The sequence below is a fragment of the Antennarius striatus genome, chromosome 8, assembly GCF_040054535.1.
Source record: "Antennarius striatus isolate MH-2024 chromosome 8, ASM4005453v1, whole genome shotgun sequence".
Classification (NCBI taxonomy): Eukaryota; Metazoa; Chordata; class Actinopteri; order Lophiiformes; family Antennariidae; genus Antennarius; species Antennarius striatus.
Genome location: NC_090783.1, coordinates 987434 through 1015000, shown reverse-complemented (window position 1 = coordinate 1015000; position 27567 = coordinate 987434). Strand labels below are relative to the sequence as shown.

The window sequence follows — 27567 nt, the reverse complement described above, 5'->3', positions numbered from 1 at the left end:
TCGACCCCTGCAGACGTCATGTGACTTCCTGCTGACACGCCCACCTAACGACCCCTGCAGGGGGCGGCTCCGACGTTCCGTTGCCGAGGAAACGAGAATGGAGGACTTTCCTCACCTCTGATTTGCTTCTTTCCCACAAGGCATCAGGTGAACGGAGACGGAGGAACAGAGGACAAGAACGGGGGACGACCTCTGACCTCCACCGCCTCGTGTCATCACATGACCAGGAAGTGTTTTCACTGGTGGATTGTGGGAGGACGTAAACCTCCGGACTTCAGAAAGGAAACGATGAACCAATGAAGACGCTGGAGGATGTGAGGTGCATTCTGGGACTCCTGGTGGAGCTGAAGTGCATTCTGGGACTCCTAGAGGAGGTGAGGTGCATTCTGGGACTCCTCCTCCTGTAGAGAATAAACCGCTCAACAACTTGGATTATAATCTGAGTGGAATCCTTTGTAGACACAGTGACTGGGATTAGGTTTTTGTACTTCAAGATTTACTCATCTTCTGCAAATCACACACACACACACACACACACACACACACACACACACACACACACACACACACACACACACACACACACACACACACACGTATATCCTCTTCCTTTTATAACCTCTCGTCTGTTTCTCCTTCGACATTCCAGAAACTAATAAACTATTTATACGAATCTCTGTGAGGAAACACTTCTTCATGCGATCACACACACACACACACACACACACACACACACACACACACACACACACACACACACACACACACACACACACACACACACACACACACACACAGACACGAGGAGCTGCTGCTCTCTGATCAGATCCATTACCCACTGGCCCAACGTGGAGTTACTGGTCATTGCTTCGCGTCCGTAAACATGATGATGTCATCGTGATGATATCGTCGTGATGATGTCATCGTGATGATATCATCGTGATGATGTCATCGTGATGATGTCATGGAGCGGAGAACGAGAGACAGAAGGGATCGCGTCTGCAAGGTGAGGGAATAAAACAAAAAGACAAAAAGTGTGTGTGTGTGTGTGTGTGTGTGTGTGTGTGTGTGTGTGTGTGTGTGAAACGGAGAGTAAATTTCCCTCTAAAGCTCGGCTAAGCAGATTAGCGACATGCTAGCTAAAATGCTGAACGCCCTGCAGGTCGAGTCCGACCTGATGTAATCCCACGCAAGGCGGAGCCTCTGTTGTCTTGAACTCAACCAGTAAGGAAAGAAAGAATATCCGTTAGCGCCCCGATGATAAGACGGAGACGGGTTAGCGCCGCCGCGGGAGGATTAGCGCCCGTTACGTTTTTGGTGCAAAGCGTTTCAGCATTTCTTTGACGCCTTGGGATGGAGTCAGGTCGCCAAGGCGTGGCGTGAAGCTGAGGAATAAGTATGGATTCCCAGGTTTTGCCATTTTTACTTTTATAACTATTATAATGCATGAGGAGCTCATCACTGCCCCCTATATGTATGAGTGGTACTGCGCCGTTTCGTACGTTTGGGCATTCCCTTCTCCCGTTTGCAGATTTCTCGACACGAGCATCAAATCTAAAGCCCAACCACATGGAAGTGGGTTCTGATGGTTTAATGAATCCCTCGATGGATTCTATTTCCTCTTTTTGCTTTGCTCGAGAACAAAACCCAACGGAAACTCCGGATCCCAGCGTTCGTCCATCGTCCTCGGACTCCCAGGGGTCTCTGAACGACGTCACCACCCACACCTTCTGAGGTGTGGCTCCAGCGGCGCCGGAAGACGAGGGTTTAGTCATGTGACGTCTCACATCCTGCAGAGCATAGCTTTAAATTATAAACCAATCGTCTTCCTGAGGTGATTTATAGATCGGCCATCAATAGTACAAACCAGGAAGGACAAGGTCAACTCTGATTGGCTCAGTTAGCCCAGTTAGCCGCGGTGTAGACGTCTGCTGGTTGTTGGTTGTTCCTACTTGAAGCATTGATCAAGTTGGATCTCCATCTCTCACCGGCCTGAGGGGAAACATCTGTTTGATCGCTATCAGAAACGCCTTCAAACGCCCCCCCCACACACACACCCTACGACCCCCCCACCACCACCTCGCTTTGCTATTCACAGCTCAGCGCCTTAAAGTCATCAGCCTTTACAAAAGAAGTCGTCCTGCTGTCACACCCTCCTGATCGCTCAACAAAATACCCCCCCCTGGGTGTCCTAACCCCCCCAGCGTGGTCTCCATCCCCTGCAGCTCCACCTTTGTCCTGAAGGTCGCCGCCACTGAGCCACACGGTGTGTGTGTGGGTGTGCCCACATTGAGATTAAAGCTGATGTCACATGTAGCTGTTAGCAACGCGCCTATCTCACGCTAGGCTAACATGTTCTCCCTTTAATCCCTCTGTGGGCGTGGCCTCATTAAAGCCATTAAGAGCCATTGTGATACCAGAGGAGAGGAAAATCTGCAGATGTGAAAATAGAACGAGGGGGTAATCCGTCCGTCACATCCAACCAAACCAAAATAAAAAAAATAAAGAACAAGAAGAACCATTAAAAAATATGAAAAATGCGTTCATGCAAAGACTTCCTCTGAAAACATGATTCCATGTAAAACTGTTCGCGTCGGAAAAGTGAATTTGTGCCAAACTGCATTATCTCGTCCAGCGAAATCCATCGGCCGCCGTAACAAAGGGATTAGCCGGAACCAGGTCATAAAGCAGGATGGAGAGATGATGATGATGATGATGATGATGATGATGATGATGATGATGATGATGATGATGATGATGATCTTGGGAATTTGGGTTCAGCGGAAAAAGAAGAACTTTAGAGAAATTGGAAACTTAAATGACGGCGCTCGGGAAACATCCTCCACCAGGTGGCGGTGGCGGCGAGTCAAACGTAGAAAAGACTCCAAAATACAATGGCGTAGACGACGGTGTGATTACGGGATTACACCCTAAGAATTCATTTGTATTCGTATTATTCGTATTATTATTATTCATTTGTATTATTAATCCCACCATTAAGGGATTAATAATTCTCCTGAAATCGAGGCATCGCCGCCCCCTAGGGTTTCTGGCGGTACTGCGCCTGTTTTCATCCTGCTGCTTGTTTCGTCCATTCAGCTCCTTTGAATTATGGAGGTCACTAAAACTGAGTGGTGAGAAGAGAGAAGAAGGCATCAGCGCTCTGGGGGTAGGGGGGTAAAAGGGGCGGGGGTAAACAGAGGCCAGTGGGTCGGTGGTAAATCTGGTTTTAGTATTAAATGACCATTAAGGGTGGAGTCACGTTAAAACCCTGACAGTTCGACGATGCGCCGATTCATCATGTCTGTTCTGATTGAATTAAGATCAGGAACCTGTTCCAGGAACGTCTTTAAGAATTAAATGCTAACGCTAACGCTAACGCTACAGCAAGAAGACATGCAACCAGCATGAAAGAAACAACCAACACTCGACTTGAGCTGCTAAATGCTCTTCATTCAGGTCTGGATAAAGGGGGCGGGGCCCACTTCAGAGAGAACGCAGTCAATGATGGACCTCTTTATTACCCATAAACCCCTCCTTTCAATTCCCTGAATGCGGAGCGCCAGGAGCTTTTCCGACATGACAAAAGTCAAGCGAGGCTTTCGTTGTTTGCGTTTGGAGCTTTGCCGTTGGACGGGAAACCCCAATGCGTCACACAAGTACCCCAATGTACTCCAAAAAAGTGCAACACCAACAAGAAGAACCCCAACTTCCCATCAGGCCTTGCGTCAGTCCAACGGCGTAAATCTGACTCGCAAAGTTCTCGCAGTTATTTTTATTCCTTTAAGTTAATAAGAAGAGCTTGCTCCCGACCTTTGACCCCTCACCCCTCGACCCCGGCTTTGTCTGGCCGTCAGGTGCCAGCTTGCCTTCGGTGGGGAGCAGGATTCCTTCAAGACGCAGCACACCCGGTGGGGTGGGGGGTTCAGTATTGTCTGTCTGGGACAAAGCAAGAAAAATCACCAATCAAACGCCGACGTCCAGGAAACACGGAGCCCACCGGCGCGTTTCCTTGGCCAGGCTTTGTTTTCATCACCCCCTCCCGGCGTGCTGAGGGTTTTACCGGGGAATTTCAAACCCGCCTTCGGAAAAGAAAGCAAAACATTTGGAGGAAAAGGTGGAATCTTCTGAACCCCCCCAGTTCCCTCCTGTTTGACATGTAACACCTCGTGGGCATCCTGTCAGCCACTCCCACCAGACATCAAAGCTGTGCCCCCGTTGTGCAGAGATACCGCTCCTCCTGAACGTGTTGCACCATCCAGGAATTCACATTATGTGTCCTTCATCCTCCTCTCCCTCTGTTCTTCATCCGTCTCCACGCAGACCATAATAACACCACCAAAAACCTCGATCCAGGGATGGAGTGGAATCATCTCCGACTTCAAAAACAAGATATCCATCTTGTCTGCACACCGTGAAGAAACAGCTTCAACTATAGCCTCCAGATCAGACATCATTGGTTCAGGTTCATATCCTGGGGGGGGGACTGGTAAATATGAGGTTCAGGATGGAGATACGTGTATGTGTATGTGTATAAATTACCAATTCTGACTGGAGGATTGTTCACCCCGCAGTGGTTTAACCTGAAAACTGTCTTGTTTTCTTGGGTTCGGGTTATTCGTTTCCACGGCAACAGAGTTTTTGGGGAACGAAAGCACAAAGTTAGAAAACACCATCGGCTGAAATCAATGATAACATTGCCTGCCTGCTGTGGCCAGCGTATAATGCGAACCCTGTGTGTTTAGTCTTATGTTCATGATATGACCGCGATGTCCATCGTTGTGACATCAAAGTCAGAAAAAGTTTACTGACTAAAAAAAGAGTAACTCCACAAACGAGATTCCCGGTCGTCTTCCTCGGCATCGTTTGTCGAGGGTAGGAAACAACTGTGGTCATGGTTGGAAGAAACCAACACGGACTGCTGGGAAACGGAGTCTCTCGTGTCAGAGCCAGATGTTCCTCTGGTCCATCCTAACCTCCTCCTTCTGTGGATGCCGTTACTCGATCAAAACGACGCTCCGGACCTGGAACCAGATCGACTCCTCCTCAGCTTTGCAACGGGATGATGAGTCGACATCAAAGCGTCTCCTCTGAAAGTTGTGTTTGTTTTGTGGTTTTGGTCGGAGCCTCCAGGACGGGGGGGGGGAGAGTCTTGGTCCGGTTCAGATCACCCCAGGTGTTTTGTGTCGGACTTGGAGACACGAGGGAAACATCTTCTAGAGGAACCGTAAACTGTGAAATTAAGAGACATTCAAGGAACTGGGAATCAAACATCTGTCAGCATTTGAGCTTCAAAGAACGACAGAAAATATCAGCCATTCTCACGGTTATATAACTAAGATAACTACCACCTTTCTATAATGTCTTGATTTTATTGTTGCCCTCTTTACTTTCTAGGAAAATTGCTTTGGTAGAAAAAGGAGCCACATGAATCTCCAGCTCTGGAACAATTACATTTTTTAAACTCTCTTTAGTGAAATTTACAAAATCAGACTCTATAAAGTTCAAAGTGTTCTCAGAAAAGCACCTCCAGGCTCGTTGGCCTGCCTTCAGAATCAGGGAGACTATCTTTCTCGTTGTCACGCTCAGTCAGATGTGAGGAATTGTGGTTGTGTTTGAGCACCTAGACGATTCAAACCGTGTTGTCACATCAACACACACTCCTCCAGCGCGACAGCCTCCCTTTCCTCTTGTTTCTTTGACTTCTATTCATCTCCGAGGCGATGAAGAGCTGAGGAACGACGCGCTGAGAACCCAATCAAATCTCCACCTGTTGACAAAACATCTCAGCGAAAGTCGCGTCCTGCCAAGACTTGTGTCGTCCGCCGGGTTCCGTCGCTCTGTACGCCTCACTGAACGCCTTTACCGGAGATGAACCGGGGCTTTGGTGTCACCTTTAGAGGTCAAAGCCAGAGGGGGCGGGGCTTCATATCACGACCCCTGTCTTTTTGTTGTAACGTTTCCACGCAGGTTGGTACTCCGTCATCTGAGTTACCCCTTCCTGGTCATTGACCCCTAACCAGAGGTGTCTTGGGTGGGTTCCTGCCCCCTCGAGGTTCAGGTGTCACCTGGTTGGTGGTGGTGGTCGTGTGTGTGTGTGTGTGTGTGGGGGGGGGGTAATGGGATGAGGTGCCATACAGCCTCAGGCGGCAGCCGAGCCTTTGGTGTGACCGGCCTGCAGGATTAGAGATCTGATGGGCAGATAGAGACTTCCTGGGAAACAGAGGGTCGCCAATCTGGGAGGGGTCTGACATTCCCACCAACTATAGAGGGCGGTGTCGTCGTTGACCCTCAGATAAGGCCGACAGCTGCAACAACTGGGTCAGATCAGGACTATCTAAGTGTCTGCATGTCTTTATTTCAACATGTTGTTGCTAAAATACCAGCAGAACAAGGTTAGAGTCCTGATGACCGGCCGCCGCGCCAACCGGCCGACTTCCTGTTTTAAACGCGGTTCTAGACGTGTTGCCAACACGTCGCATTTTAATAGCATGTGAAGTCCACCACTGCTGTCAGGACTGAACACATTCCTGTCCGTCGGTGCGAGTACAGAGTGTTCCCAGGATCAGGACGGAGCTGTCCAAGTTGGCCGGGATACGTTTGGGTAGCAGTCGTGGGAAAAGCCCACTAGGGTTTCTGAGTGGGTGGCCGGTTCCAGATCCGTATGAGCGTTTACCGCCGGTTCAGTCACAACACAACAGCAGCAGACAGATAAAAAGATCTGTTAAAATAATTTATCTGTTAAAAATATGAACGTTTTTTCCCCGGGGAGACCGCCAAGAAAGATTCCAGTCCAACTGGAAGTTTATCTGGCAAGAGACTGAAACATCAACTGCAGTAGCGTTTACAGGGATCCAGAGCTGAAACAGAGCTGTGTGTGTGTGTGTGTGTGTGTGTGTGTGTGTGTGTGTGTATGTGTGTGTGTGTGTGTGTGTGTGTGTGTGTGTGTGTGTGTGTGTGTGTGTGTGTGTGTGTGTGTGTGTGTGTGTGTGTGTGTGTGTGAAGGGGGGGGGTTAAATCATCCACCAGAAGAATTATTATATAAAAAAAATAAAATGAAATAAAAGTTTTCAAATGTTGTCAGTCCAGAATAGTTCAACAAATGGTTGGCATTGAACATGGCGTCTGAAATATACAAAGGTGTGTGTGCGTGCATGTGTGTGTGTGTGTGTGTGTGTGTGTGTGTGTGTGTGTGTCGTTTTTATCGACAGAGATTTTCCATTAAAAGAAATAAAAAAGTGTTTCTGAGTTTTGTTGGTCAAAATTCCAAAATCCCTGCCGGTGGAGAGAGACCCTCTGATTTGAAGCAGCCCATATTCATTAATTACTACACACACACACACACACACACACACACACACACACACACACACACACACACACACACACGTTCGAGGTAACCACACAGACATTTACGAGCAGCCTCATGGCAGCCGGCCGCCGCCGCCACCGGACCGCAGAGGCAGAGAAACCCGCCGCCTGTTGACTCTGCAGATTAGCGGCTACGTTTAGCCACACAAAGGCCCATTCTGTCCGCTGCACGCCGGCGAGGGAGCGGACGAGCCGCCGCCGTTATATAATCCCATCTCTCTTGATGCCGATTTGAAAGAAGTGTCGGCGCTGCAGTGTGTTCAGCTGCAACAACAGACGCACAAAAAGTCGGTGGAGATGTGAAGCGGTGGTGTTTGAAGCCCACACAATGGTTTGATCTGAAATAATGAGAAGGGCCGGCGCTGGTTTCCCATCAGGGCGGGAGGCATGGTGGCATCAAAGCAAATAGTTTAGTTTTTATAGTTTTAAAAAATGAACGTCAGGGGAAGAAGTTCAGATACTGGTGGTGGTGGTGGCGGCTGATGATCCGGATGAACCAGATGAAAGCTGGTGATTCACGTGGAGGTAAAGGGACGAAGAAGAACCATCAGAGTCATGTTTAAAAAGACGGCAGCGAGATGATTGGCTGATGGTGGAGGTGGAGGGTTTTGTTTTTTAATTCTGGATCCACTGGAGTTTGATAATTGCATGTTGGGATGACGAATTGAACAACTGGGCCAGGGAGAAGCTTTTCCTTCCCCAAGTGTTCAAGATTCAGAGCCTTCCTCAGAGTTCAGGGGGTTTAAACTCCAGGACGACGACACAACCTCATGGAAATGCTAGGCTAGCTGTCAGGTCTACGCTGACGTTTCAGTCCAACTTCAACAATGCCATCATTTGCTTTTGTTCCAGAAACTATTGGAACACCTCCATCGTTCATAGCAACCGTAACGATCAGCCCAAACATCAACCCCGATCCGTGTTTACGGCAAAAAACCCCGATTCTCCACAGCGCGTTTGAGTTCTGACGCTCGGTTTTCCACGTCGAACAAAATCTGATGTCAGGATTGAACGCATGAGGTCATCACCGGTTGATGGACATTTCACGCTTTGGCTGAAACAGCTGGTTGAAAACAATGTGATGAAGGGAAAGACTCGGGAACTGGAATACTTTGGCGTAATCCGAGTACTCCCAGCGGGAACCAGGGCTAATATTAGCAAAGAAAGCTAGCTCACAGAGGCGGGGATTAGCATTCAGATGGGAAGATAGCGCTAACGGCTGAAGGAAAGGACGAAAGGAAATGCATGATGATGCAAAAAAACAGGTAAACAAATAAATAAACACCCAAAAAATCAAGACAAGTCGATGTCAACGACAAGGCTGAGAAACAAACCCTGTTAAATGGTTTGCAGGCTCCCTCTTTTGGATATCTGTATGAATTACTGATGGTTGATGTCATGATTCCTACGACTCTACTGAGTCAAAACGGACAAGAACTTGAGAATTTTACAGATTTTTATAGAATTTTTACCCAGAACGTTACAGAATTTTCTTGGGAATTGATAAAGTTCTGTCTTATCTTTACTGTCAGTAAAAGAATGTTGTTGTCATCGAATGATGTTTAAACCTGATTGGCCCAGAAAAAAGATGTTTTTAAGTATAAAACACGACTCCTTAAATAATATAATGACCATAATATTAATCTCTTTAACAATATTATAGGCTAATCATCTTTAGAACAATTAAAAATACTCAATAGGTACATAAAGTATCTCAAAAAAACCTCATGTACTATACAGTATTGACCTCCATCCCCATGAATTAAGTAGTTAAGTATTCCAGGACTGTTTCAGGCAATGAGGAAGCATTGGAACTGGAGGAACAGAAATATCTAAACAAGAAAAGAAAGTAAAGAATCATCTGTATAGAAAAAGTTCCTGAGTTTTAAATCTTTGGTGAGGGGAAAGACTTTTTTTCCCCCACTTATCCTCATGATAATGACTTTGGAATCCTGTCATTGTAACTTCAGGAACAGTTCATATCTATGGTTGTATCTGTAAGCATAAATCTGTAAATATCTGTAAATAAAGGTTTGACAAATACTCTGTGGTCAGTTTGTTCAATTTTGTTCAACACAGGAAATTTGAGTAGGTGAATGCACAACACTTTCAGTAAATAGACACCCCAACGTCAGTCGGTCACCACTTTAAAGACAATAGAGTCTTTGGATGTTCCAGCATCATCAGTTTGGAAATTGGAATGGAAAGTCCTCCTAATTGTTGTGTATCCTTGTTTTCTGTTCCCCTGTTTCTCTATCCAGGAGATTAAAGCATGTTTTGGAGGTTATTTTATTCCAAACTCTGAGACATTTCAGTTTTACACTGCTACTCATAAACAGAGTCATATTATATAAATACAATAGATTCAGTTCTTTAAGGGTTTTCTGTAGTTTTCGGTTTTCACCTTTAGTTCAAACACAAGAATCAGATAAAATAACACGCGGCTTGTGGAGAACGTTATTAATGAACCTACTGGTAGGGCGAACATCGGTGATGTTTTAAAGAACAAGACAAAAACGGTGAGCAGGAGGAACTACTGTCTTTACATTCGGCCCGTATTACAGTCGGATGAGTTTGGAGGACGGACTTTCCGGTTTGGACTTTCAGCCCCGCCCTCCTGCAGGAGGGACAGGAAGTAGAAGAAGAAGAAGAATCTGGATCTGGAGCGGGGAGCCGATGGACGTAGGTTCGGAAAAGACCAGTTCGAACTGTTCACGGTCCCAAAGTGTCCGCAGGTGGAGAGGGAGATGTTTCTGTAGGTTCTCTGCGGTCCGTCTTGAACTTTAAATCTTTAATACGTCAATTATCTCGTCCCGCGGAGCTAACGCAGCTAGCTTAGCCTGCTAACCGGAAACCAACAGGTTTTAAAGCAGGGGGGTCAAACTCATTGTCACTGAGGGCCAGATGTACCTAATAAATATAACTCAGTGTAATTTAAAATAAATGTAACTACTCTTTAATGTTAAGTTACTCTGAATTTATTACTTATTCAAGTTACAAACATTACAGTTAGAAAATAAGTTTCTCTGTTCTAACATAAATCCTTTTCATTTGTCAGGTTATTAAACCCACAGAACTCCATCAATCAAGGATCAAACTATCAATCAATAAAGAAAAATAACATCAAACACAAGTTAGGACATTAACTTTATTAAAAATGGTTTTGTCAAATTTAAAATGGCCTTAACTGCATTGTGGGAAATGTAGTTTTTGGTCAAAGCACCCTTTTGACCTTTTTATTTTTAGACACTGACCTTTTTTGTCCTGTTTTGGAAAGAAGCTGGTCTGCAGGGCAGAATAACGAAACTGCTGAGGGACACGCTTGAAGTTAGCCCTGAAAAGCTAATCAACTGTGAGCAGTAAAGAATGTCGTGGTCAACAGTGCCTCCTACTGGCCATCACGAGGAACTGTCCTGTCCCCTCCCAAAGCCTCACCAGCCTTTTTGACCAACTGGTCAAACTTCCTGTCCCCAACTTCCCTGAATAGAGAATGTCTCTGTAACTTATAAAAAATATTTGTGTACCTACACGACCAAACGTGGACACAGATGGTGAATTAGTGTTAAGTGAACAGAACACTGAATCCAAGTCAATGAGAGACGACTGGGATCAGTGACTAGAATTGTTGAAGATAAAGATGGAACTGTTGTGAAATTAAAAATGATGAAATTTGCAATAATAACCAGTGTTGAGAATGAAAATGATTGAAACTTGTTGAACATCAAAACAATAAATAGTAGGTATGTGATGATTAAAGCTTGGCAGTAAATGCTATTTTAAATGTTATTTTAACAATGTTATGGTTAAGTTTTATGAGTAATTTATTGTATTTGAAGGGATCAATCAAAAGAATTAACAATAAATTGTAGTAAAACGACCTTTTCGTCTGAGATACTTAAACTCCTTCATTTGGGGCAGGACCTCCTTCTCCTCTCGAAGAAGTCAATCCACCGGCTTCCTACTAAGAACCACCACTGCTCCTTCACGTAGAAAGGGCTCAGTCCTCTTGGACTTTTCTGGAGTCTTCCATTGCTTCCATTGTCATTTGACTGGTCCTTCTGATTTTTTTGGCCTCTCCTTCTCCTCGAAGTTCTTGTTGTCTTCCAGAGCTTTATCGAGATCCTCCTTCAGCCTCACCTTCTCAATTTTGGCCATCATATGTTCTTCCATTGCTTTATCCCTCTCATTTCTTAGCTTCTTTTCTTTCTCCCCAGCCCTCTTAATGTCTGCCATGGCCTTATCCTTACAGTTTTTTAGCCTTTCCTTCTCCTTGAACTTCCTGTTGTCTTCCAGAGCTTTATCTAGCTCTTCCCTCAGCCTTTCCTTCTCAAGTTTGACCATTTTATTTTCTTCCATTGCTTCATTCCACTCATTTTTTAGCCTCCTTTCGTTCTCCTCGCCCCTCTTAATTTCTGCTATGGCCTCATCCCTCTCATTTTGTAACTTCTTCTCTTTCTCTTTGGCCTTCCTGGTGTCTTCATTTGCTTTATCTCTCTCGGTTCTGAGCGTTTCTTCCATCTTCCTCCAAAAATCTACCTTGGCCATCCTGGCGTTTTCACTGACTTTACCTAGCTCCTCCCACAGCCTCTCCTCTTTGTACTTGGAATTTTTATTTTCTTCAATTGCTTTATCTCTCTCGTTTCTTAGGCTCTCCATCTCCTTGGTCCTCCAGGCATCTCCAAAGGCTTTGTATCGATCCTCTACATTCTCAAGCATCTTCCTTTTCTTCTCCAGATTTTCTCCCTGGTAAAACACAGATTAGTGTTTATTAGTGTACCAGTGATCAGTAGTTATCAATAGTAATTTGATACCAGACCTTAGTCTGGAGGATGGTCTCCTGGGTATTTAGGTCTTTTCTTCTCAACTCAATCTGATTTTCCAGATCCTGTAGTTCTGCCTCCTAAAAGACGAAGTACATGATTGTTCTTTTTCTTTGTGCTTCTGTGCTGAATATAAAATACAAAAATGATAAGGAATCAAGCAGTCATTGTTCTCAATTACCTTCTGAATCCTAGAGGTAAGTTTCTTCTGCATTTCTCCATCAAGCCGCCTCCTCTCTGCTAGAGATTGCTTTTTCATCTCTTCCTGAATCCTCTTTTTCTCTGCTCGGAGCTCCTCTTCCATCTCTTGCTGAAGCTTCTGTTCTTCTGCTCGGAGTTTCCCTTCCATCTCTTGCTGAAGCCTCCACTTCTCTGCTAGGAGCTCCTTTTCCATCTCTTCTTGTAGTCTCTTTTTCTCTTTTGGGAGCTTCTCTTCCATCTCTCGATGAAGCCTCTTTCTCTCTGCAAGGATCTCCTCTTCCATCCCTCGCTGAAGCCTCTTTTTTTCTGCATGGATCTCCTGTTCTATCTCTTGCTGAAGCCTCTTTTTCTCTACCCGGAGCTTCTCTTCCATCTCTTGATGAAGCCTTTTTCTCTCTGCTAGGATCTCCTCTTCCATTTCCTGGTGAAGCCTCTTTCTCTCTGCTAGGATCTCCTCTTCCATTTCCTGGTGAAGCCTCTTTCTGTCTTCTAGGATCTCCTCTTCCATCTCTTGGTGAAGCATCTTTTTCTCTGCTGGGAGCTCCTCTTCCATCACTTGCTGAAGCCTCCTCCTCTCTGCTAGGATCTCCTCTTCCATCTGTTGGTGAAGCCTCCACTTCTCTGTAAGGAGCTCCTCTTCCATCTCTTGCTGAAGTCTCCATTTCTCTGTTTTGAGCTCTTCTTCCATCACTTCCTGAAGCCTTGATTTCTCTGCTGGGAGCTTCTTCTCCATCTCTTGCTGAAGCCTCTTTTTCTCTGCTTGGAGGTCCTCTTCCATCTCTTCCTGAAGCCTAGTCCAAGACCATTCATGAAACAAGTCACTGTTCAGGAAAAAGTTGCACAGAAAATGTACTTGATGGGTACTTGCATGAAGAATTATGACATGCCTACCTCAGTATTTCCTCCTTGTCATCTTCTTGCTGTTTCTTCACCCTCTCGTGTTCTTCTAGCAGACAGTCACGTAGCTTAACTTTGAGGGCATTAATTTTTTCATTTGCGTGGTGTGACATTCTAGTGTAGCGTTCCTTCTGCTTGTCCAGTTCATGCTGGATCCTCTCCATTTTTTTCTCCCAGTTCTTCTTCATCTGCTTTATTTTCTCTTTTTTCAAAATTCCCTGCTGTTCCTTCTGCCGTTGTTCCGACTTTGTAGAATCGCTGTCCAGCTCTTTCTGCGTGAAATGCTTTTTCTTTTCAGATTTCTCTTGGAGAATCTGGATTTCCTTCGCATAGTGCTCCTGAAAGATCTGGATTTGCTTGGCATGGTAGTCCTGGAGGATCTTGAATTTATTCTCATGCCGATGCTGGAGCCACTGCATTCTCTTATCACTGTTCTTTGTTGCATATTTTCTCTCTTTCACCTCTTTTTTCATCAATGCATCCTGGGAGATAGCCATATTTGCCTGCTGTTCCTCCAGAATATTTCCCATCTCATCTCTGAGACACTGAGTTCTCTTCTTATTCCCCCATCTTCTCTTCTCTATCTCTCTAATCATGGATTCAGTCTCCTCTGCTTCTTCTTCATCCAGTTTCTCCTGGAGGGCATGCAGTCTGTTCTCTTTTGACTTCAACAAACGCTGCCTCTCATTGTCTTCCTTTTCGTTGGACCTTGGCTGACCCTTATAAATTGCCCCTTCCACTCTGTTCCTCATAAATGCCTGTTGAAAAAAGAATGTTATATAAAAGGTTTATTGGGCAAATAACGGATCAAGCAGAAGCTAGATATAAGGGGACGGATGCAATGTGGATTGGGTGGCAGTGGACAGTCAGTCTCAAAGAAATTTTGGCAAAATGTGCTTCAGGAGGGGTAACTGGTGAACCACCAGAACGGTTTATGGTCAAACAGGTCCACACACTCACATTTTGAGTCTCTTCTGGTATCCTCCTCTCATCACCTTCCCTTGTGTCTTCTGGTTTGGAGGCCTCCGGCTGGACGCAGTTCAGCTGACGGAACTCCCTCACCTTCTCCTGGTAGATCTTCAGTATGGGGTTTTCAAGGGTGCCCATGTTTGTCGACTGGTTAACAAAATAAGGGTTGTAGTCATCATCACTGTTGAGGACAAAGGAGGAGGGGCACTTCATCACATTATTCACATTATTCCTCTCTTTGACCCCACAGGAGAAACATTGGATGACTGTCATTTTCTGAAAATAAACAAATTTAAAGATACAAAAATAAAATCCAGGGGAACATACCCTACAGTCTGTCATACTTACACATAGGTCCATCCAGGGGGCAAAGGGGCAGACAAGTATTCTTTGGCCAAATGCAGGAGCTCCGGCTCCGTTTCAAGATCAATGTCGAGCTCTCTGGTTGCGAAAAGAAGTTCTGACAATGGAGGAGAGCCATGTGAGACCGATGAGGCTACCACATCTACAGTATATACATTTACCAGTTCATGAAGCCACAGTGAGAAACCCTCCAATCACGTAGCAGCTTTCACACCTACCTCTACCTACCTGTTGGTGAGATTCACCTGCTGCTGGAAGGGTTTTACTTTTCTAGGATCATGTAAGTAAAGTGAATCAGTTACTTCACTGTCTCCAACCAACTACGCCTTAACCCCAGACATACCTACCTTCCATCGATTCAGACCGTACCAAGTCATTAGGCAGGTTACCCATGTCACCAGGCAGGTTATCCATGTCAACAGGTAGGTTACCCATGTCACCAGGCAGGTTATCCATGTCACCAGGTAGGTTACCCATGTCACCAGGCAGGTTATCCATGTCAACAGGTAGGTTACCCATGTCACCAGGCAGGTTATCCATGTCAACAGGTAGGTTATCCTGGTCACCGAGTAGGTTATCCATGTCACCAGGCAGGTTATCTGGGTCACCGGGTAGATTACCTGGGTCACAGGGTAGATTATCCATGTCACCAGGTAGATTATCCATGTCACCCAGTAGGTTATCCATGTCATTAGGTAGATTATCCATGTCACCAGGTAGATTATCCATGTCACCAGGTAGATTATCCATGTCACCCAGTAGGTTATCCATGTCATTAGGTAGATTATCCATGTCACCAGGTAGGTTATCCATGTCACTAGGTAGGTTATCCATGTCACCCAGTAGGTTATCCATGTCACCAGGTAGATTATCCATGTCACCAGGTAGATTATCCATGTCACCCAGTAGGTTATCCATGTCACTAGGTAGATTATCCATGTCACCAGGTAGGTTATCCATGTCACTAGGTAGGTTATCCATGTCACCCAGTAGGTTATCCATGTCACCAGGTAGATTATCCATGTCACCAGGTAGGTTATCCATGTCACCAGGTAGGTTATCCATGTCACCAGGTAGGTTATCCATGTCACCAGGTAGGTTATCCGTGTCACTAGGTAGATTATCCATGTCACCAGGTAGGTTATCCATGTCACTAGGTAGGTTATCCATGTCACCAGGTAGGTTATCCATGTCCAGAGGTAGGTTATCCATGTCACCAGGCAGGTTATCCATGTCACCAGGTAGGTTATCCATATCACCCAGTAGGTGATCCATGTCACCAGGTAGGTTATCCATGTCACCAGGTATGTTATCCATGTCACTAGGTAGGTTATCCATGTCACTAGGTAGGTTATCCATGTCACCCAGTAGGTTATCCATGTCACCCAGTAGGTTATCCATGTCACTAGGTATGTTATCCATGTCACCCAGTAGGTTATCCATGTCACTAGGTAGGTTATCCATGTCACTAGGTAGGCTATCCATGTCACCAGGTATGTTATCCATGTCACCAGGTAGGTTATCCATGTCACCAGGTAGGTTATCCATGTCACCAGGGAGGTTATCCGGGTCACCAGGGAGGTTATCCAGGTCACCGGGTTGGTTATCCGGGTCACCGGGTAGGTTATCTGGGTCACCAGGTAGATAATTCAGGTCACCAAGGTTATCTGGGTCACCAAGGTTATCTGGGTCACCAGGTAGATTATTCAGGTCACCAAGGTTATCCGGGTCACCAGGGAGGTTATCCATTCCAGCTTCAGTCAACTGAAAACAGTAAATGCACAATAAATGGATAAAGATTTCATGGATCTGGTCAGATGTTATCTACATGATTACGTGTTTCAATTTAAATAATTAATTGCAGGCAGTGGTTTAGTTAACGACCAAATAGACATTACAGTGTTATACGACGCTCATTATATCCTTTGCCAAAGGCTTTGATTTCAATTTGTACTTTCATGTACTAACACCGTTACATACACACCCAAAAATGATTTGCTAAAATATTTTCCACTTTGAATTGAGAATCTGTTGAAATATATATACAAAAGTTTTTATACATGCATACACAAAATATAAAATAAGACCCCTCATGGCAAAAACACTGGACACTTCTTCATAAACTGTGTTTAGTAACTTTCCTTTTCTTACGCCTTGTTTGCTCGTCTCGATCCGAATCCGAACTCACGAGAACGTGACGACTGACTGAGTAAATGCAGCTTCAGGTAGTTATAGTCCTGCTTTTTCAAATGTTGTTTCTGTGATATTGGCAGTCATTGCTTACGCTGACCTCACGGGGAACTGTTATCATTCTAGTCCAATGACCACACCCCATAAGGTTAATAAACTGGGACAAGACCAGCCACCACCAGAACTGGACAAGCCTCTTGGATGAGTCCAAGTCCAGTGAATTGATCTGAACGCTTTGGATAACCATGACCTGGATAAATGAGAACCTACACAGACATCTTATTCTAATGTGAAAGGCAGTTTAGGGTTTTTAGTCTCGATTATGAGGAGATGTTCCAGAGGATATCAGAGAATGTAAAAACTGTCGTAAAAACCGATCTACTTCCATAGGACTGTCATAGTCGACTGTTTCTATTCCTGGAAGTCGATCCAGTACCTCTTCACTAACAATCATTTTTGGGTGACAGTATGTCCTAACCTCTGTTACTAGACTAGACATGGTTCTTGAGGTACTTCAAGGTCATCTCCAGCCAATTGTTCTGGAGTGGTGGTCCCATTGCCCACTTGGAGAAGCTACTCTGCTATTTTGCCAAAGTCTGAAGTGCCTGAAATTATGCCACAGTGGAAAATTTCTGATGCGTATTTCGATCTTAGTCTTGTTTGGACTTCTGGGTGATACAGGAAGTACATCTCCTCCCAATAATGTTTTCTCCACCAAACATTTCGTCATTTTTAAATCTAGCAGACATTTATCAATCGGATGAAAAAGGACTCATGAATGCTTCAACAAAACTATCAATTCATTCATTTATTCATTTTCCACACCGCTCATTCCACGTTCACGGGTCACAGGGGTTGCTGGAGCCCATCCCAGAGTACTTGGGCATTAGTTGGGGAGACTTTCCAGACATGAGCGGAACGGGGAACTTCTTTGTTTGTTTGTGATTGTGGTTGTTTAACTTGATCTCACCTCTTGTTTTCATCCACTGTGATGGTTGTGTGTCGCACTAACATAATAGAGGAGGAATTATAACAGATGGATTATTAATCACTTATATCCTCAAACCTCAGGGAATCAAACCTTTGATGTAATGTTGTGGAATCCTTTTCATCAACATCAAAAGACTAAAGCGCATTTAGTTCTAGTCGAGTTAGTCGTAGTTCCAGGGGCGTGTTGCTTTTGATTTGTATCCTGGCAACAATTTGAAGACCGCCCTGAAAATTCAGACTGGGATTATAAAGCATTTAATGAATGTTAATTATTTAAGACCTGTTCGCAGAACTGAACAGTTCTAAATAGATAAATATGTGATTTAAATCTACATTTTTGAAATTGTTTTTTCTGTCTAGTTTGGTCCAAGTAAGTTAATTAGCCTAGCCTGCTAGGATGTCCACAACGAGGAGTCGTCAACATTCCGGACATTTAACTTTTTTTAGCTTCACTGGTTTTTCAAACTGTATGTTCTTGGTTGCGGTCACTGTTTATCATTTTTAGACGATTTACGGGAGAATAGCGAAAAACTTGTAAGTATATACGTCTTCCATACCCGGTTTGAGCGTTGTTATTTTCGATGTTTTATTACAGTACATGAACTACACGGGTTCCTCTGGTCATGTGACTTCCAGACGATGACAAAAGGTTTAGTGTTGTTGTCGTTCTCAAACGGAAACTGATCATCAGTGCAGCTCAACTAACGAATAAATCCAAACTACACCTCATCATTTCTGCGCATTTATCACCACAACTGTGAAATATTGATCACACTATAAGTAATCCATATTAGTGTGTTTTTATTCCAACTGAGACAAACTTAGAGTAGAGTTGGATCTGACTTCTGGGATTTTTGGTCGGCTTCAGCTTCAGCTTGACTCGTGCTTTCAGTTTCATCGGGAGTGACGAGGCATTCACTGACCTCAATGAGCGTCTGTTAAACTTTAAACTCCACAATCTGAGTTGGATCCAAACGAGCTCGTCAGGCTGGTAAAACATCTGATAGCGTATGAAACATCAGCAGCTTTAATCACAGCTACAATAAAATCCACTCAGTTTGGTCATTACAAAACTTTATCTCCATTACACATTCAAATAACGACTTTTTAACCTCTTCATTCCCTTTCGTCTCACATTGTAGTCGTTGACCTCTGCTTCTCTGACTCCCCGATAACAACCTTTACCTTCATTTGACTGTTTATCTGCGTTTTTGAATAAATTCAACTGAAGGAATTTGAATGTCCAAGCAGAACGGAGCGGCTATAAAAACCTCACGGTGGTGGCGTCTGACGTTGGGGCAGAAGAGAGTCCACGAAACGTTTTTTATTCTGCTTTAGCGAACGCTACCTGGCTGATCAAGCTGACCTTCTTGTGTACCAATGGCAGGAGTGTGGTGGATGACTCTGACGGTGCTGCTGCTCCTCTCGGCTCAAGGCGAGGCTAACGTGAGCGAAGCAGAGCTTAATCCGGAGGGGACGACACACGTGGTGATCCAGTGAGTCGACACCTGAAGGCGCCGTTTTTATTGTGCATTTAAATGATTTTGTTTTTACTGCTGTTTCCCTAAATGTCAAGAGTAGGAGTGTTGCTAGCATGTTAGCTTGTGCCTTTATATTAAGCTGTAAGAAGACACAGCTGAAGCAGCCGTGACCTCTGACCCCTCTCCCATCGTTCAGTCATTTAGTGATTGTCGTTAAAACTCAACTTCAGATAGAAGTGAAACATTTAGATCAGCTTGATTTTCTGTTTCTTTTCAAATCTGTATAAAGTGTAATTTTTATAACTATTTTATTATTTTTATTTATTATTAATTTATTATTAATGACGTTTTTTTATTTTTATATTCCTGAATGAATCAATTAGCTTTCTAATTGATTTATTCGGCGACACAAAACATTAATGTTCTTTGTTTTAGTGGCGAGGATGTGCATGAACATCATCACAACCGGACGGGGCACGCTCCCGGGCATGGAACCCATGTCTGAAGGTGAGTAAATGCTTCAAGAAAACCATTTCATTTAGAAGCAAAATAAAGTCCTGAATTTCCTGGTTCTGTCCTTCCAGCTGGATCCGGTCCAGCCTGATGACACCCAGCAGCTGGTTTTCTCCTTCTGTTTTTAATGTGTCTCACAATAAATAAAAAAGCATTTAAAAACACCTTCTTGTTTCTTCTTGATTGATTTTGTCTCCTAGAGACAAGAGTGATATTTCACTCTCACGGTGAATGGTCTCCCAATATCTGGGAGACGGGGAGTCTCTGCGTCCGGCTGGGCGCAAGTCCGCTGATGGAACTACGCCATCTTACTCTGGTCGATCTTCAGCATGGGGTTTTCAAGGGTGCCCATGTTTGTCGACTCATTGACAGAATAAAGGTCATTTCCATTGTCACTGTTGTAGAAAAAGAGAAAAGCTTGGAGTCACTTTATCAATTAAGACATGGAGTTAATGTTAAGATCAGAAAAGATGACAAATGTATTCAAACGTAATCGGCTCCAACCGTAAAGTATTTGATCTACTCTCCCCTGATGTTCCTATATTTGTTTGTAGTTTATTTTCCTTTGCTTGACTCTCTTTGTGGTTTGATCTATGGATCTTTGTTACTGACATACGAACTAAATAACTTATGGTGGGAAAACCGCAATTATTATATAGATATACTGTAGAAGATAAAATGATTGTGTTTGTCCCTCAGTTATTTAGTTAGTTGGTCAGTCAGGTAGTTAGACAGTTAGTAAGACACGCACATCAATGCTGTGCGACACAACAAAGAATCATAAGTCAAAGCACAAAGAGACTAAACATTGGTTCAGTTCACAGAGGTGAGGAATAAATTCCCTGCATTAGTTTTTTTTTTTTTAAGCAGGCAAACTGGAGCACCCAGAGTAAACCCTTCCTGAATGTTAGTCTTGCCTCATAGAGCTTGTATGATGTACAGGTAACTATAGGCAGGAGGCAGGATGTACCCTGGATGACACGCCAGCTCATCCCGGGGCGACACAGAAGACAAACACATGTGCTCACTCACATCTACATGTAAGGTAGTATGCGGCTTCTGGCTGCGAGGCGACAAGGCTACCCAGTGTGCCACAGGGCAGGGCGGCATGGTGGCGTCAGAATGAGAAAATACAGAAGCTACGGGCAGTTTGGCTTCGATCTAGCAGTGTAAGTTACACGGGTCCCACTGGTTATTATTGGTGGCGGGACATGTGTGGCCCCATGATGAGTCTCGTAACCTATGGGCAGTCTGGCTTTGGTCTACCCGTGTACTCCTGTTACGGAATCCCCAATTATATGTAAAGAGCATTTTTTATACACTTGTAAAAGGTTCATTCCTATCAGTTACGGATTAATTGTAGTGAAGTTGTCTGACACCTGCAAATGGTTTCCTAGCGTACTATATTGAATACATTCTATATATGTACGTAAACTTTAGTCTCCTGCTTTTTCAGGGGTTTTTTTTTCAGGATGTTTGTACGATGGCAAACCGGAGTTCCCGGAGTAAACCTTGGGTTTGGAGACAGTTACGTTGTTTTGTGAGTGCGCCAAAGGTATTACATGAAAGTTATTTGCTTTGGAGGGTTGTTTTTGAGTTTTGGGGAGGTGGGCATTCTGTTGTTGCGTCGGCAAACCGGAGCTCCTCAGGTAAACCTGAGGGAGCTCCTCAGACATCTACCTACAGACATCTGTAGGAAGTAGAAATCTGCACATAACTTTCATGATAATATTTTATTTTGAGGTCTGCATGACCTTTTAAAGGCGCATGAGCTTTGTTAAAGTTGCAATAAGGTTTGAACGTTGGGAGAGTAGGGAGGGCCGGGAGGGCCGGGGGGGCTGGTTTTCTCCCTTGAACAGGTGTTTTTTTACAATTGATGCAAGAAGTCTTTCGGTGCCAAGGTCAGTATTATTCAGCGCATCAAGGAGCAAGTGATAGTTTCCAAACTTCTTCTTCATTTCTTTCAAAATGACTTTACAGAGGTCTTCATCAGGGTGTGGGGTGAATTTTCTCTCGTGTCCTTCTGTTTCCGCCCATGTAATATTAAATAGGTGATTAAAGATGTTCTTCCGATTTGATGGGAATTTTTCCAGTTTGTTGTATAGTTTCCAAACTATGCTAGCAGATAGCATTCTGATATAATCTCTGTATATGAGTGTGTTTTGATGTGCTTCTCTTGTTGGGACGGTGGCTGGAAGAATTTGCATCACACGGATTGCCGCCCCTTCGCTGTACTGGCTAACCAGGCTATCCAAGTACCAGTTCATGCGGATGATGAACCCCCATGTATTTTCTGAAATGTCATCTGCCGACTCACAGACACTGTTATTGTCAGAGGTGTCGTTGTTGTTACTCACCTTCTCTGTGGGTTGTTCACTGACACGTTCTTTATCATTCTCTGGCGCGTCCAAGTTGTTGCTCATCACTTCTTGAAGTTGATCATTGAGGTCTTTGTAGGTCACCGGTATGCCGACGCTCTTTGCCTTTGCTGCTTTGAATTTATCCTTGAGTCGTTTATAAGTTGCTGGTCTGTTGACGTTCTTTCCTGTTGCCTCTTTAATTTCATTGTGTAGTTGTCTGATGACATGTGTGAGCTTTACATATCTAGAATGAACATTGATCAGGAAATAATCTTCTTTTTTTGGCTCATGCCATGCAAACATATGTCGGACCGACTCTGTCAAACGGTTTCTATCATCTGTGCTCATCTTAAAATCATTTGCCACCCGATAAATCAATGTTTTGGCTAAATATTCTGTAAAATAAAAGTCTAATATGTTCTGAATATACGATAAATTCATCTCACTGGTCCCTACTGGACATTGTGTCATAATATGAAAATGTTCTTTGACAATTCTTTCAGAGGTACCTAAAACCTCCCTAGTGATTTCAGATTGAAGCATTTCAGCTGATCTTTGTGAAATTCTGTTCAAGGTGAGATGCAGCACACCGCTAGGATCCTTCTTGAGTTCTCTGTACACATCTTGACATACAATCTCTGAGACATCTTCGTCCGAGTATCTAATTTCAGGATATGTCTCGTATATGTTGTACCACACACGTTGGCGGGGTTTACGTGGTGATTTGATAAAGTACTCCCTCAACACTGGACTTGCATGACAAATCATGGAATGAAGAGTATGCGGCGTGGTAAAATGAGTAGGCTCTTTAGTGTCTGACTTGGGTGACAAGGCAGAGTTGACTGTTTTCCTGATCTCTGTCATTATTTCGTTCATCAGATATGAAGAACAAAAGTCTAGTCTTTGATGGGGGATTTTTAAAGTTTGCCAGAAACCCTCGAAGATTTTGTCACCAACATAAAACTCAATCTGCTCTTTTGTCAAAGATGTATATTTATTCTTAAATTCCCTTATCAGGGAAAAGGACACACCTGTGATTAGATTCAAAAGCAACTCTCCTAATATGAAGTTAAAGGCAGGATCAGGCTTCCCTGATTTCACTGACTTCCACTGTTCCATTGTTATCTGGTAGTAAAACGACTGAATGAGCTTACTAACACATTCAAACTTAAAATCTGTTTGTCTGTAAATTTCTATTTTTCCAGGTCTGGTTTTCTTGTTTTTCTCTTTTGTCCGGGTCTTAGCTTTCCTTTGTATGAAACGCATAGAAAGACATATCCAGAAGAGTACTTCAAGAAAACTGCACGTATGCGTACTGTGTGTATACACATATATATTTATATATGGAGAAAGTTCAAAGGTGAGTAGATCAAAGCTCATTATGCCTTTGATTCCGATCAAAGCATCAAAGCTATGTTCTCATAGGAACTCTTACTCAAACAGAGATGGTGTTAAAAACATGTTATATACTGATAGGATTCATTTGCGGGGCCTCATGTAAAATCACATGGGCAGATTAAAGCCAGACTAATGTAATCCCTGCTTGTCCCTCTGTTCATTTGTATAACAGTAATAATAATTGAAAGCCATGCTGACTTTTGATATACTCTCATTATAGCACTAGCTTTGATCTATGGTCTTACTCATACTGGCCTTCTCCCTCGTCTTTCTATCTTTGGTGGACTAACGGACGGACACAAACACTGACAATTACAATGCATCCCCTTTGCGGGATGCAATCATTGAATGAATTGAGTTGAGTTTAGTGATGGTTCGTCGATGCTCTGGTGACGTGTCCGGAAGTAGAATAAGCACCCGTGCACGTTTGGCTAGGAGGATGAATGAATGAGAGGCAGGGGGCACGCTGGGCATCGTCCTCCATCCAGCTCCTGTCAACCAAGAAGGATTTCCTAGACAAAAGATCAAAAACCATTGAAGTCAAATCCTTTCAAATATGCTAGGAAGGTATAAAAGGACACAAGCTTAGTTCACTAGTCAGTCTGAGACTACACCGATATCAACAAGACGAACAGTGTGAACGTTTGAAAACAGTTTTGGTGGCTCAGAAGAAGGAGAAGAAGAAAAAAAAAATTCTGCACAGGTAGTTAACAGTTAACCAACCACCACCATCCACAGCCCAGAGGCGTCAACGAACATCCAAACCACCCTGGAAAAACAGCCTTCCTTCATTTTTAAACTGCAAGATGATCTGGAGGACAGGAAGACCCTGAATGGAGATCTTGAGAGGTGTCTGCTGGCCAGTGCCTCCGTTGTGGCTCAGCTGGACGAGCTCCAGAAAAAGGAAGATACTCTGGGGACTTACCTGGATGAGGCTCTGCTGAAGAACGAGCAGGAGTGGAGAGAGAAGTTGTCTCTCTGCCATGAGCTCCATAAACAGAAGAAGGAGTGGGAGGAGAAGGAGAAGGTCCTGATGGCACACATAGAGGAACTTCAGGCGCAGATACCAAAAGAGAAGAGTTGGAACTGGGGGATGATCTGCCTTGGCTTGATCGGTGGAGTTTGTACGATTTCCCTGTGGTTTCTCAAACAACGCTGTTCCCACGGCATCAAAGTCAAAATTTTTAACTCCTTCGTACATTAACTTAAACATACCCCTTGTTCCCTCATATTCCCTGTTATACCGGGCTGTGTGTGTGTGTGGGGGGGGGGGTGCCTGTTTTCCCGTTAAGAACATTGAAGCATCAGGGGTAGCGGACATACTGATGTGTTCTTGTTAACTCTCACGGTGGACTAGCTGCTGGCATATTTGTCTGGCTGTGGCCCTCAGTGGAAACAATTGGGACCCCACTGTTCTCAAATGTTCACTGGAGTGTTGTGAAGTACCAGATGCAGCCAGACAAGGGGGGGTGTTGCCCCAACTGTTCGAATCAAACGCTCATTAGTGAAGCATTGCAGCGACTGAATCAGCTGCAACAAACAGGTTGCTAAAGGTTAAGACAAAGTGATGTGTGTCCAGACATACTGAAAAACTGTCGTTTGAAAGGAACCAGTGATTAGTGGCTCAGTCTAGAGCGGGCGGTAGAGCGGGTCGTCCAATGTGTCTAAGGTCGGCGGTTCGATCCCTACTCCTGACCAAAAAAACACCCGGAGGTGAGCGTCAGCTCATCTCCGGAGCACTGCCGAGGCACCAACGAGCAAACGCCGTCCCCCTTTACAAGTTGCTCATTTGGGGCGCTCCACAAAGGGGCTGCCCACCACTCTACCTCCCCTGCATGCCGACAGCCCCCTTGTGTGTGTGCGCATGTACTACAGGGGCCTATACATACCAACATGTTTGCATGCGTTTGAAGTATTACTGACCAGAGTGCTCTTAATTACCCTTTGGGGATCAGACCAGTATATAAAATTTTAAAAAATCAAACTTATATCATGTCAATTGGCTCAGATTTGAGATGAAATGTTCTGGAACAACTTTGACTTCTTTCTGTCATCAATAAAAGGTGTTTGTTTTCAGCTTTTCTTTAGTCTTTACATCCTACTTTAAAGCGGTGATGTATTGTAATTGTCAGTGTTTTTGTCAGAAAGGGAGGCCAGTGTGAGACCTAGTGCTTTGAGCTAGTGTTTTGATCTATGAAAAGCACTAGCTTTGATCTTTGACCTATGCAAGTAGTTCATGGTAAAATTTTGAATTCAGGGTTGTCACGGGATGTTGCAGTCTGACTGCATTGGTTCTTGTTGTAATGTTGTTGACTCCTTGAACTGCCACCTTATCCGGGTGGGGGATTTTGAGTGCCCAATTGGTTCTGGGAGTCATGTTGTCGGCACCTTGATGCCCCTGTTAGGGTCTCCCATGGTAAACAGGTCCGTGATGATTGGACAGACTAAGAGTAGTTCAAAAAACTCTAATGTAGAGAAATAAATCAAGGACCGTGACATCACTCAGTATGGCGCAACCGAATCCCTCTACCAGAGAAAGACTCGGGTTGGGGCAGACATGGCCCAGCTGGTCTCATCCCGGATGGACGACGTGGAACCAACCTCTGGTGGACTCACCACCTGCCAAGGGAATCTATGTGGATTAGGTGGCTCTCGACAGTGTGGGGCTCGCCAACCCAATCCTGCTCTTGGGGAGAGACCGAGGACACACCGGAGAGACTATGTTTCAGCTGGCCTGGGAATGCCTCAGGACCTCTAGGAAGAGCTAGACACAGTGTCTGGGGGGTATGGGCATTGCTGCTGAGATTGCCAATACTGTAGTCATGCTATGCTTAACGTTAGCACTAGTGTTGGTTATGCTGGGTCACAAAATTAGGTAAAATTCTCTTTGCTGTTCTGGTCTGGGTTGTGAAGATGGGTGATTGTGTTCTGTTCCTCTGGAACAGGATGTTTTAACTGAAAACTGGACCCCAAAAATCAGGTACGGACAGTTAGAAAGAGAAAAATGAACAAATTTATTGCTCAGGCAAAAAAAACAGGAAGGGGAAACAGAAAACAAAGACAAAACAAAACAAGCATCCCAACATTTCCAAAGTTTTTCAATCGATTTTAATTTTGTCACTCAGACACAAAAGTTCAACTTCTGCTTTAGACAAGTTTAAAAGTTTTTTTAAAAAGAAACTTCATGAGACTTCAGCTGCGTTGACATTCTTCCAATCTTCTTCCTGACAGCACTGATTGATTATCACTTATTTAAATGCAGCATGAATGGACAGCAGCACAACATCATGAAGACATTAGACTCAATGTGATCAATAATATTGATCCAGCTGCTCTTCTGAGGGCCATCCTACTTTTATTCTACCTGTTTTAACGTCTTTTTATGTTAAAGGTAAAGACCCAATTTGATTGGTCCTCTGGGGACAACTGTAAGTGTTCAGATGTTTTCTTCTTTGGATTCTTTGAACACGACAACATTCATACATCACAACGCAGAAAAATAACATTCAAGCATTTAAAACATGAGTGTAAAAATATAAAGCATGTGTAAAACCGATATTAAAACCTCCTCTCACCCCAAGACTACCCCGCCCCGGTTTAGTCTTCTTCAGGCTCAGGTCTTGTACCGGAGACCAGGGGGCTTGTGCCCCTCTGGATCGAGATCTCTGATATTATACATGGAATCTACTGGAGCAGGTTTGGGAGTCACAGCCCTGAACGCTCCTGTCGCCCACTCACCACCACTGGGACCACAATCCACCAAGATTTCACCATCATCCCAGCTGACAGTGACATATGTGAATATATAGCTCTCTAAAAATATGTATGTAGATATATTACATCTCTTGCTCCTTTTATGTATGCGTATATACAGTATATATACACACACACACACATATACATATGCACACATATATGTGCATATAAGTATATGTTCACGTGTTTATATACAAATATATATGTATATATACATACACATACACATAAGTGTATATTTACATACACACATGTACT

General features: G+C 44.0%; 2 protein-coding genes and 1 long non-coding RNA gene across 5 annotated transcripts in view; 2 read left to right on the top strand and 1 right to left on the bottom strand.

Annotated features, from left to right (window-relative positions):
- The window catches only part of LOC137600216 (platelet-derived growth factor subunit A-like), a 4353-nt gene extending 3707 nt beyond the window's left edge, over positions 1 to 646 (top strand). For both annotated transcript variants that reach the window (XM_068321711.1, XM_068321710.1), the window contains one exon: positions 141 to 646. In XM_068321711.1, the coding sequence (XP_068177812.1) occupies positions 141 to 151 (11 nt within the window). In that variant the 3' untranslated portion in view covers positions 152 to 646. The remainder of the gene's footprint in view (positions 1 to 140) is intronic.
- Positions 647 to 9951: 9305 nt separating this feature from the next.
- On the top strand, positions 9952 to 19959 carry LOC137600572 (uncharacterized). Of its 2 annotated transcripts, none has more exons than XR_011036956.1 (4): positions 9952 to 10053; positions 19189 to 19297; positions 19718 to 19789; positions 19867 to 19959. It is a non-coding gene; the product is annotated as an uncharacterized lncRNA (long non-coding RNA). The 2 variants fall into 2 exon arrangements; XR_011036957.1 differs by having other exon boundaries at positions 9991 to 10057.
- LOC137599851 (golgin subfamily A member 6-like protein 26) lies at positions 11413 to 15287 on the bottom strand. Its single transcript, XM_068321048.1, has 6 exons — positions 14969 to 15287; positions 14607 to 14718; positions 14250 to 14439; positions 13284 to 14047; positions 12373 to 13183; positions 11413 to 12114 (listed from the first exon to the last, which is right to left on the bottom strand). Exons 1-6 carry the CDS (start codon positions 15285 to 15287, stop codon positions 11413 to 11415), a joined length of 2898 nt encoding a protein of 965 aa, XP_068177149.1.
- Positions 19960 to 27567: the final 7608 nt, after the last annotated feature.